Raw genomic sequence first — 12,113 nt, 5'->3', positions numbered from 1 at the left:
CTCCCCGCAGCGAAAGAATGAGAAACACTCAAAGTTACAGCGGGGATCAGGGGACCAACACCCCCATGAGGTGAAAGTGCCCAAACCAATCTCAAGTGTGCTTTATTATACTTTTTGAGACTTGCTTGTACGTGTTTACATGAGCATAGCAGGCCAGGTGGCCTTCAATGATGATCCTGTGCAGTTAACATTTAATATGTTTGTATCCCTGTTTTTCTGCCTCAAGGACAGAGACCCAGGTAATCTTTACGTGCCTCCCAGGCACCAAGGATAGGAACAGTCTGTTGATGGCTTTCCATCCCTAGGAGTACATCCTGCTTTCAAGATGTTTTCTGTTCCTTCTTGGATTTCTTCAGGAGTCACATACTGAATCATGTCCTCTCAGTAAGATTGTTTAATTCTTTTGTCAGGCCTTTTAGTAGGCCTGTCTCCTCCATCTCCCCTTTTTTGTTTTTGTAGATAACTGAATGCAGTCAAGAAGGCTAACTGTTGCTGCTTCTTTCTTGTTCTTCTCCAAAGAGAAAAAATAGAATGATTAATAAAACACTGCAACTAATTATAAGTCCATAACCATAGGATTTGATTTGTTTGAGAGGATTTAAGGAAGACAGTCCATCAGTTATAGCATTAAGCAAAGAAAAGCCAGTAATCACATCAAGTTTTTATTAAATGTGTCTAGAATGTCACGTCATAACTCTTGTATATCTAATGTAATATTTCCTTGATTTAGTAAATGTCATTTAACTTTATCCCAATTAAAAGTCGATTGATTATATTTATGTGCGGTCACACAGAATGATGTGTAATTCCAGTCACACTTTAGTCTTGTTTTTGTAGACTTACCAATTGATCTCCTAATAAAATAACAGATTGTTGTAAGTCAGCCACTTGTAAAGCCAATTTTTCATCAATTTTTTGTTGAGTAGACCAAAGAACGTCTGCATTCTTATGCCATTCTTGTACAAAATGAACAGTTTGAACAGATTGATGCAATGCTATTCTGGCCACTGCTGTAGTGGTGGTTATTGCTATAATTCCCAGAATAGCTGCTATTAACCTACCAATAAATCTCTTTGTTCTTTTTAAAGTTGCTTTTATGATTTCTTCTGTGACATAAAGAGTAGGGCTTTCTTGCCAGCCTCTTTGTAAATCCACTGGTATCCAAATACCTGTCCAAGTTTTTAAAACATAAATACTTTGCCAAGATTCATTGAAAGGAATGGTATTGTTTAAACAAGTATAAAAAGAACAATTTATACAATTTATAAGACCAGTAGAGATGTTATATATTGCTGGCCCTAACATAAACACAAAAGATAATCTTACACAGGCCTGAATAATATGAGTGGAATTTTTAGTAAAATTAAGTTGCCTTAGGATTGTTTAAGATATATTCAGTATAACGGCCATTCCAAGCCTTAAGGGTCTTTAAAGCCATAGGTATCTTCCAAATCTCATTATGTATTGGGTGACAGGTAAGTTGAAGAATAGGGGGAGCAAATCCCTCTCCATGCCATATCAAAGATGCATTTCCATATGTACTAAGTGTGTCATTATGATATATCCATGGACTAGAAATATTTGTTCCTTTAATCTTAGGTGTTCCTCTATGGCCCCAATCTATAATCTGTCCCTCAAGAGTATTTAATAACAGATGACCTTCAGACCCTCTACAATTTTTCCATGGGATCCAGTCCTCAATACCACATCCTATACTTAAAGCATAGCCTGGACGATTAGGAGGACTATAATGTATGGTGGAATTTTCTCTTTCTTTAAAAGTAAGTGCTGTTAATAAGAAAAAAAGTGTTCTTATTTTCTCCAGGCTTTTCTACAATGGAGAGCCATCCCTGGAAGCCTGTCTTTAAAGAGAATTCTCCAAATCCTATACAAATGGGTGTGCTGTCTGTTCTTACTGTATTTTTTAGAGATCGTCCTTCTTCTTCCTTTTTTAAAGGAAGGCTTTGATCATAAGAACCAGGAAGCCAGGCTGCATCATTGACAAATATGGGAATACTGAATCTTCCTATGTAATGAGTCTTAATAAAGGAGGATTGGGAATATATGTCCAATAATGATGACTGGAATCAGCTTGAACACTTAACGACATTGTGATAAGGGTTACCATAGCCAGTAGTAGATTGGCAGATGTTTTTGGAAGGCCACGATGATGAACTAGGCTCTCGGCTTCCTGTGATAACTTCTTTATCTGCCCCCAAGTGGGTATTGTAGCAGTTCACATTCGCTTGGTCTTGGCAGGCCCAGGTTCTAACATAATGTGTGACATGGCATGCGTCGAAGGTCTGGAGGGTGGGTCTATATCAAATCATGTTTTTTTCCTTCCAGTACCAGATTCTCCTCCTTGGGATCCATCAGTGTTCATTTTCCTCTATTAAGATAAGAGCATCCCCTCTTCCTTGTTTAAGCATGATACCTTGCTTCCATTCCCTGTCCTCTTTCCACAATATTTTTTGCCAAACCTCCTGTAAGGGAGAAACTTTAAGGGAAGTATCTTTAGTCTGTTGTGAAAAGTTCCAATGAACCTCTGCTGCTGGTTTCTCATATGGCCCTCTTATGTCCAAAAATTTTAGAGTAAAAAGAGCTAGAGCTATTTTATCCTTAGGGGAAATAGGTCCCAAGCTATACTGTTCTCCCTCTTTTTGTTTTTGTAGTATAAGTTTTAAAGTTCGGTGGGTACATTTGATGATGGCTTGTCCTTGAGGATTATAAGGAATGCCTGTAATATGTTTAATAGACCAGTCAGCTAAAATTTTTTGAAAGATATGACTTTTATAAGAAGGCCCATTGTCAGTTTTTATAGTTTTTGGTAGGCCCATATAGGCAAAAGCTTGTCGTAAATGAGAGATACATTGAGCAGTTGGTTCTCCATTATGAATTGAAGCAAAAATCATTCCAGAATATCTGTCAATGGAAACATGTATTAAACCTAAATTACCAAAAGAGGGCATATGAGTAACATCAGTTTGCCATAAGTCATTAGGACATAATCCATGAGGATTTACGCCTTCCTGACTTACGGGCACTATTGCAGAAGTCTGACAGGTAGGACATTGAGAAACAATATTTTTAGCTTGCTGTTGGGATAACTGAAATTGATGTTGTAATCCTCTGACCTTAGTGTAAGTTAAATCATGAAACTGACCAGGAGTAAGGAATGTAGTTAACTTAACATCAATCTGGTCATTACCTTCTGATAAAGGTCCTGATAATTGAGAATGAGAGCGGATATGAGCAATATGAAATGGAAATTGTTGATTCCTAACTATAGCTGGTAATTTCAAAAATAACTGATGAATGGGAAGGTCCGAGACAGGAATATGAATAGTCTCTATCTGGAAAGTTACCTTAACAGCATATTGAGAATCTGAGATAATATTAATGAGTGTTATAATGTCTGATAGGACAGTAATTATGGCATCATTGATGCTTTTGAACTGTAGTGTTGGAGAAGACTCTTGAGAGTCCCCTGGACTGCAAGGAGATCCAATCAATCCATCCTAAAAGAGATCAGTCCTGGGTGTTCATTGGAAGGTCTGATGTTGAAGCTGAAACTCCAATACTTTGACCATCTCATGTGAAGAGTTGACTCGTTGGAAAAGACCCTAATGCTGGGTAGGATTGGGGGCGGGAGGAGAAGGGGATGACAGAGGATGAGATGGCTGGATGGCATCACCGACTCGATGGACATGGGTTTGGGTGGACTCCGGGAGTTGGTGATGGACAGGGAGGCCTGGCGTGCTGCAATTCATGGGGTCGCAGAGAGTCGGACACGACTGAGCGACTGAACTGAACTGAACTGAACTGAATTCAGTTTGTTGTATTGATGAATATGATGATTGCCAAATTTTGATGGCTGGACCGTAATATCCAGCTTTACATTCTTTATTTGCATCTGTAAAAAAGATAGGAGCACACTCGATAGGTTCTGTTTTAGTTATTTTAGGCAATGTAAAAACATGTTTTTTAAGAAAATTAATTAATTTAGAAGATGGATAGTGACAATCAATTGTACCAATAAAATCAGATAATGCTATCTGCCATTCCACGTTTTGTACAAAAAGTTGTTCTATCTGATCTTTAGCTAAAGGAACTATTATATATTTGGGATCATATCCTGAAATTTGTCGAATACGAGTCCTCAACTTAAAAATCAAATCAATTTACTAATAAGGTCTACATGCTGCTGCTGCTGCTAAGTCGCTTCAGTCATGTCCGATTCTGTGTGACCCCATAGACGGCAGCCCACCAGGCTCCGCCGTCCCTGGGATTCTCCAGGCAAGAATACTGGAGTGGGTTGCCATTTCCTTCTCCAGTGCATGAAAGGGAAAAGTGAAAGTGAAGTCGTTCAGTCGTGTTCAACTCTTAGCGGCCCCATGGACTGTAGCTTACCAGGCTCCTCCATCCATGGGATTTCTCAGGCAAGAGTACTGGAGTGGGGTGCCATTGCCTTCTCCGGAAGGTCCACATAGGTAGTCAATAATTTTGTTTGTTTATGGGGTAAAAATACCCATTCTAATTATAGATTCATCTTGCCATATTATTCCTGTAAGAGAATGAGGTGTAGGCATAGTTAAAGCAGTTAAAGGCTGCTGAATATCAATTTGAGATAACTGTTTTTCTTGTATGCCTTGATTAATTTCTTGTAATTCTTGATTAGCTTCAGCTGTAAGTGTTCGCGGACTGTTGAGATCTGTATCTCCTTTTAGAGTAGTAAATGAATTTGTCAAAGCATAATTAGGGATACCCAGTGTAGGTCATAACGAATTAATATCTCCTAATAATTTTTGAAAGTCATTCAGAGTATTAAGATGATCAGTTCTAATTTGTATTTTTTGAGGGGATACTGTATGATGATTAAAAATGTACCCCAAATAATTATTTTCTATATTTTATCCGGGGCAACTATTAAACCAAATTCTTTTAATATATTTTGAGTGTCTAAAAATATATGGTGCAATAACTGATTTCTGGATGAGCCAATAAAATATCATCCATATAATGTATAACATAAGCTTGGGGATATTTTTGTCTAATGATAGATAAGGGCTGATTTAACAAAAATTTGACATGAAGTAGGACTGTTCATCATTCCTTGAGGTAAGACAGTCCCATTGATATCTCTGACTGGTATTAACGCTAGCGACAGTAAAAGCAAACTTAGGAGCATCAGAAGGATCTAAAGGAATAGTAAAAAAAACACAATCTTTTAAGTCTATTATTGTAAGATGTCATTTTTTAGGAATCATAGATGGTAAGGGAATACCTGGCTGTAAGGCTCCCATGGGTTCCATTACAGCATTAATTTTTCTTAGGTCTGTTAACATTCTCCATTTACCTGATTTCTTTTTTATAACAAAAACTGGGGAGTTCCAGGGGCTAGTAGATTCAATTATATGTCCTTGTTCTTTATGTTCTATTATTAGCTCATATAATGCTTCCAATTTTTCTCTGGTTAAGGGCCACTGCTCCACCCATATGGGTTTCTCTGAAAGCCAAGTCAGTTTTAATGCAGTCTTTTTTGAAGCAGTGTCCCGCCCCTAGGATAAATTTGGATTTTGGAATGGGTCATATCCCATATTGGCCATAATCTGTTTAGCTTGTGGGGATATAGTGGGTATGGTCACATATGCTCCCCATTGCATTAATAAATCTCGTCCCCAAAAATTGATTGGAATATCTGCAACCAGAGGTTGCAAAGTGGCAGTTTGTTGTTCTGGGCCTTTACAGAGCATAGGTTGAGAGCTTTGAGAGATATTATTCATAGTCCCTATTCCTGTTATAACAGTAGGAACTGATTTTAATGGCCAGGAATGAGGCCAACGTTTTGTAGCTATTATTGAAACATCAGCTCCTGTATCCATGAGCCCAGAAAATCTCTTTCCCATTATTTCTGTATCTAGTTTTGGTCTCTCATCAGTAACATAGGTCTGCCAATATACTTGTTTTCCTGTACTTTCAAATCCTCCTCCTCTTTTTCTAGGGTAATTATTAATCTTTATGTAAGGCAAGAGAAGGAGCTGTGTAATTCAGTCTCCCTTATTTATTTGATATGGAATATTAGCGCTCATCATAACATGAATTTCCCCTTCAAAATCTTCAATGATTCCATTTGTACTTGAATGCCCTTTATAGATAGACTACTTCTACCAATCATAAGTTCAACAGTATTTTTTGGAAGAGGACCCCATATTCCTGTAGGAATTTTACATATTCCCATAGGTGGAATCAATAATTGATTATCTAGGGCAGGAATATCTATTGCTGCGCTGCTCGAGGTTGCTGGGAGTAAATCATAGATTGATTTTTTTCTAATATTTGAGTGCGATATGTGAATGGGACTGCATTCCATGAGCTCAGATTGTTTTGGGAGCCCCAAGCTCGGCCCCGAAAGGCATTTCTCAACAGAGGAGTCCCGTCTTTATGAAATTTGGAATGGCATTGATTAGCCCAATGATTTCCTTTTTGACATTTAGAACATAATCCAGGGGCTTTAGCTTCCCCTTTTTGATCATTATTATTTTTTATTTTACAATTTTGTTTCATATGTCCCAGTTTTCCACATCCATGACATTTAATCTTATTGTCCTTTTTTCCTATTGAAAGGGCCTGTGCCAATAATTGCATCTTATAGGGTTCTGATCCAATATCATGACATGCCTTTATATAATCTTCCATGTTGCCTCCCTGAGCTTTTAAAGGTTGGAGAGCCTTTGGCATTCAGTTAGCATTGTCATAAGCCAACAGCTGTAAAAGCATGTCCCTCAGATTAGGTTGGGATACCATCCTCATTAAATTTTGTCAAAGTCTGGCTATAAAGTCAACATAAGGGTCTCCATTAGACTGTCTAACTTGTGTGTAAATGATGGAGTAGTATGCCCAGGAGGATTAACTTTTTCCCAAGCTCTTGAACATACAAATCGTACTTGGGAGAGGGCCTGATCATCAAATTGTAATTGAGCCTGTATTTCAAAATATTCTCCTGACCCCATCAGCTGTTCCAAGGAAATGTTAATAGGTGGATTTGAAGCAGCGTTTTTATGAGCTTGATTTGTTTCATCTTGCCACCAGGTTTTAAATTGTAAAAATTCAGAGGATGATAAACAATTTCTTGCAACCATATCCCAGCCAAAGGGATCAGCCTTTCAGCTTGTGAAAGTCCTTGAATTAACCCATAGTATATGGAGAGTTAGTACCATATTGGGTACACGCTTATTTTATCTCTTTGACTGTCTTAAAAGGAAGAGGATGATAATCATAAGTAATAGCACCTTGTGGATATTGTGGACCAGGGGAAACCTGAGTGACTACCACAGGGAGAGCTAGGGCATTTCATCCCCTTGTAGTTGTGCCTGTCTAATTCCCCTTTAAAAGGGAGAAATATGGTTGGGCACCGTCAGACAAGGTTTCAAAATGCCGTCATCCCATGGAGACTCAGGATCTAAAGGGGGTGGCTCTGTTAAGGGTGCTGAAGGATAAGCCACATTAACCGTGGGAAAATGATCATTACTCCCATATGATTTTATTTTCTTTCGCTCTTTTCGTTTGGGGCGCAGAGGTGCTGTTTCGCCTTCAGAATCACTATTCTCATATAAACGAGATTCGTTCTCTGACTGTTCATGTATTGTCTCTACAGCTTCTGAATGTAAAGGTCCTAGTGCAGTGCTAATAAGACTCCCCAGTGACCAGACAGACAAAGGAATACATTCCCCACTATGATACCCCACTGTGATAAGCTCTGCGTAGGCAACGCATAACTTCTTGCTATTCTTTATACCTTAAAGTCCCTCTATCTGGATCAAGTCAATAGCAATGTTTTTCAATAGCAGAAAGTAAGTCTTTTAAAGCAGAATGAGGAACTTGCACTCCCGAGGTTTTCAGCAAAGTTTTTAAGACTAGCATATACTCGGTACGCTTAGGGCTTCCCTTGTGGCTCCGACAGTAAAGTGTCTGCCTACTATGCGGGTGACTGGGATTCGATCCCTAGGTCGGGAAGATCCTCTAGAGAAGGAAAGGGCAACCCATGCCCCACTGTTACCCTGATTGAATTATCCACAGAGCTGTACTCACCTGGTACTTTCCACCTCCACCTCTTCGGTCTGAATTCCCTGCGTTCCTTGCCGCCTAAGGAGAAGCTTCGAAAGCTGGTTTCGCTTTCAGGTCCCTGTTGGGGCGCCACTTGTCGAGTCCAGCTTGACAGCACAGGTTCCCCAAAGTGCCCCGCGGCGAAAGAATGAGAAATACTCAAGAAAGTTACAGCGGGGATCAGGGGACCAACACTCCCACGAGGTGAAGGTGCCCAAACCGATCTCAAGTCTGCTTTATTATACTTTTTGAGACTTGCTTGTACATGTTTACATGAGCATAGCAGGCCAGGTGGCCTTCAATGATAATCCTGTGCAGTTAACATTTAATATTTTTGTATCCCTGTTTTTCTGCCTCAAGGATAGAGACCCCAATAGCATTGAAACATGTATATTATCATATGTGAAACAGAACACCATTCCATGTCTGATGCATGAGACAAATGCTCAGGGCTGGGGCAATGGGATGACCCAGAGGGATGGGATGGGGAGGGAGGTCGGAGGGGCGTTCAGAATGGGGAACACATGTAAACCCATGGCTGATTCATGTCAATGTATGGCAAAAACCACTACAGTATTGTAAAGTAATTAGCCCCCAACTAAAATAAATAAATTTATTAAAAAAAAAAAAGGATAGAGACCCATGTAATCTTTACGTGCCTCCCAGGCACCAACGGAGAAGGCAATGGCACCCCATTCCAGTACTGTTGCCTGGAAAATCCCATGGACGGAGGAGCCTGGTAGGCTGCAGTCCACGGGGTCGCACAGAGTCGGACACGACTGAAGCGACTTAGCAGCAGCAGGCACCAAGGACAGGAACAGTCTGTTGATGGCTTTCCATCCCCAGGCGTACATCCTGCTTTCAAGATGTATTCTGTTCCTTCTTGGATTCCTTCAGGAGTCACATACTGAATCATGTCCTCTCAGCAAGATTGTTTAATTTTTTTGTCAGGCCTTTTAGTAGGCCTGTCTCCTACAAAAACAATTCTTTCAGCCGCAGCAGCTGTTCAAATAAATGAAACTATTTTTCTTCGCGGCTTCGAAGTGGCTCTAAAGATAATCAAAACCAACAGTTCTTTAAGGTTTATTAAAATAAAATCATTCCCAACTTAGCATCTTAAAGTCTCACATTTTGATCCGCTCCCATCCTCTCTGTCCTTGTCTATGTCAATCACTCTCTAATGCACACTTTACCACCCGAAACTTGCGCTCGTTCCTGGGTGTTCCCGGCCCAGTACTGCCCAAGACTTCAGGGCCCAGAGCTCACAAGAGTCAGCGTGGACCCACAAAACAGCCCCAAAGATTCTCCTCCTAACCTGCACAAGTGTGTACACCAGCCAGGGTCCGAAACCGGAATCAAGGGAACCCCGTCAAGAAAAGAAAGAAGAGAATCCTGCGGCGGGAAAGGGGGTTGGTTGCAGCCGAGCTTTATCGAGCTCATAGGGGTCACGCAGGGTCACGCACGGCGCCGCAGAGCCTGCCGGGAGCTCGGTGCGCAATGGCGACACCAAGCCTCCGGGGTCGGCTAGCACGGCTTGGGAACCCGCGGAAGCCTATACTGAAGCCCAATAAGCCCCTCATCCTAGCTGACCATGTCGGGGAACGGCGCCGGGAGAAGGGCGGTGAGCTGTCGGAGCCTTGGAGGCCCCAGAGCGGAAGGCGGAGTAGTGCTGAAGGCTGCTGGGTGGGAGGGTCGCAGAGGAAGGGTTTCTTTGTGACTGAGGATCCTGCCGTTCTGCCCCTCCAGAGGCGACCTGTATCACGGAGATGTCCATAATGATGGCTTGCTGGAAGCAGAATGAATTCCGCGACGAAGCGTGCAAAAAAGAGATCCGGGACTTCTTCGATTGTGCTTCGAGGGCTGAGGTGACAGGAGGCTTCTGGGGTGCCCTTTTGGGAGGAAAATAGGGGGCATACAGTAGTGGTTCTTCCTGCTCTTTGCTTGGTGATAAGAAAGTCCCTCTCATTCTGAAAAGGAGAGGAAATTTTTGGAAGCTACTTGAGTCACGCCAGAGTGGGAAAGGTTACTGTTTTGAAATCGCTGTGATGCTGAGCGGTTTGTTTCATTGCTTTCAGCTTTACCGGGTGCAAAATGAGGTTAATAATTAATATTCGTTTTACAGAATTTTTTTTATCAAGGGAAGACAGGCATGCCACTTTGTAAAGTTTAAATTGCTGTTCACATAGACATTATTGCTTAAAGTAAACTAAAGACAGTAAAGGACAAGTGGTTTGGTTTCCAGACTAAATTGCCGGCTGGCAATTGTATACTAAATTGTATAATTCAGATTTTACAATCATTCGTGGATCCCAAGTCCTATGAATGAAAAGGAACTGGGAAGATGACACAGATCTCCAAGCTGGTTAACACCTTAGCGTAATTTGGGTTGTGTGAGAAGTATTAGCTTAGGTCCGGGCCAACTTCAGAGCTGCCATTTTAATTTTTGTTTTGTGTTTTCAGGCAGCCCGAAAAATGAGATCAATCCAGGAGGATCTGGGAGAGTTGGGGAGTTTACCCCCTAAGAAATTGAATAAGCTGTTACAGAGGTTTCCTAACAAACCTCACGTCAGCTGAAAATGGAGAAGCATTTTCAATGACTAGACTTAGCTTCTGAGAACTATCAGAGGCATTTGAGAGATATTTGCACTGCCATGCTCTCTTTGAAGAGTAGAAGGAGGCAAAACATTGTCTTTTTTTTTCTTTTACCCTTTGGAAACATGTGGGTGGAAATTTTGCTTTATTTTGAAATAAAATCTTCTGAAGAGAACTTGGCCTTTTGTCGTGGATTAGGTACTACCACCATAGTTGAACCTTGTGTCCTCCCCTACATTCTGAAAGGTCTTTGCTCCCTAATTTGCACCAGGAGCAGGACGAAAATCTTTATGTTGTACTGCAGTTGAGGTCCTTTATACCATTTAATGCCCTTGCCTTTGGATGCATTAAGGTTGTTATCCATATATGCAGTTTTTCGCCATCATCTGTAAGTATATTTAGAGACCACCTATTTTTGTGCATAGCCCCTGTAAGGTGCTGCTGGAATAATCAGAGGTTCACAAATTAATAACCCACAGTTACTGCAGATGAATTTTATTTGGCCCACACAGTTAAAATTTAAATTAGATGACCACAATAGAAAAAATGTCATAAAAAGTCCACTTTTTAGCTTCCCTTAAAAAAAAAAATAAAAAGATCTGACAACCCTAGTTTCTTATCCCCACATGGAAATAAAGGTTAATCAAATAGAGTTGATTATCTCCATTCTCCAGAGATCTGGCAGTGGGACTCCCCCAAGTGGTGAGACTGAGACTTAACTGGCAATTATCATCTTTATGTATCACCTGTTCAGTAGTGTCATTAAATTATCTGCCTAGTTGCTGAAGGCATTTACTTTTGTGATCTCTTGATATTCTATAGCCTGCCCTTCCAGACATAACTGAGTTAACCTTTTCTATGTACTTTACAGCATATATATCCCTGTTAAATGTACAAAGGGATCAGTGAGGGTTTTAAAGCTCCAATGGGATAATTATTAAGATAAAAGAAGGGGCCATGCCTCCTTGACCGCCCCCCACCACATACCCCATTGATGGAGCGCTGGACAACTGCCTATTCTGCCAGCTGAGGCTGTTAGGAAGAAGTTCAGTGCTTAGGTACTGTGGACAGCCTTGAAGTTCTTAACCTTTGGTCAGTAGACTCCCAGTAAGAGGTCTGTGAATATGGATGAGAAGAGAAAAAGTTATCTTTAACCACAACTGAAATTGAGTATTTCAGTTAGCACTGGGAAACAACAGTATTATTAGCAATACCTATATGAAACCACAATATTTTATACATTACAGTTTGTTACAGATGTCTCAATATTTATACTCATCACAGGGAATCCTGGCGTGCTGCAGTCCACGGAGTGGCAAAGAGACACGACTGAGCCACTGAACTGAACTTCAAAATTATGGTAGTTACACTTGCAGCTAGATTTTATTTCATGTACAAAGAATTACTGTTACAAACTT

General features: G+C 40.6%; 1 protein-coding gene and 2 long non-coding RNA genes across 3 annotated transcripts; 1 reads left to right on the top strand and 2 right to left on the bottom strand.

Moving 5' to 3' along the window:
* Nucleotides 1-649: 649 nt before the first annotated feature.
* Nucleotides 650-8,210, bottom strand: LOC145536269 (uncharacterized). Its single transcript, XR_014075729.1, has 2 exons — nt 8,089-8,210; nt 650-4,564 (listed from the first exon to the last, which is right to left on the bottom strand). It is a non-coding gene; the product is annotated as an uncharacterized LOC145536269 (long non-coding RNA).
* Nucleotides 8,211-8,271: 61 nt separating this feature from the next.
* Nucleotides 8,272-9,550, bottom strand: LOC145536263 (uncharacterized). Its single transcript, XR_014075728.1, has 2 exons — nt 9,419-9,550; nt 8,272-9,152 (listed from the first exon to the last, which is right to left on the bottom strand). It is a non-coding gene; the product is annotated as an uncharacterized LOC145536263 (long non-coding RNA).
* A 24-nt stretch (nt 9,551-9,574) lies between these two features.
* On the top strand, nt 9,575-10,870 carry CHCHD1 (coiled-coil-helix-coiled-coil-helix domain containing 1). The gene is made up of 3 exons (XM_081565288.1): nt 9,575-9,724; nt 9,850-9,968; nt 10,564-10,870. Exons 1-3 carry the CDS (start codon nt 9,601-9,603, stop codon nt 10,675-10,677), a joined length of 357 nt encoding a protein of 118 aa, XP_081421414.1. The 5' UTR covers nt 9,575-9,600; the 3' UTR covers nt 10,678-10,870.
* The last annotated feature ends 1,243 nt before the right edge of the window (nt 10,871-12,113 follow it).

This window comes from Giraffa tippelskirchi, chromosome 2, assembly GCF_054371585.1.
Source record: "Giraffa tippelskirchi isolate mGirTip1 chromosome 2, T2T-mGirTip1v1.2.pri, whole genome shotgun sequence".
NCBI classification, from domain to species: Eukaryota; Metazoa; Chordata; class Mammalia; order Artiodactyla; family Giraffidae; genus Giraffa; species Giraffa tippelskirchi.
Note: the sequence above shows the minus strand (reverse complement) of the source record. Positions and strands in the feature narration are given on the sequence as shown.

Coding starts and splice junctions, on each gene's coding strand:
- CHCHD1 (XM_081565288.1), top strand. CDS start 9,601: ATGGCGACACCAAGCCTCCGGGGTCGGCTAGCACGGCTTGGGAACCCG. Junction 9,725..9,849: donor ACGGCGCCGGGAGAAGGGCG/GTGAGCTGTCGG, acceptor CTGCCCCTCCAG/AGGCGACCTGTATCACGGAG. Junction 9,969..10,563: donor ATTGTGCTTCGAGGGCTGAG/GTGACAGGAGGC, acceptor TTGTGTTTTCAG/GCAGCCCGAAAAATGAGATC.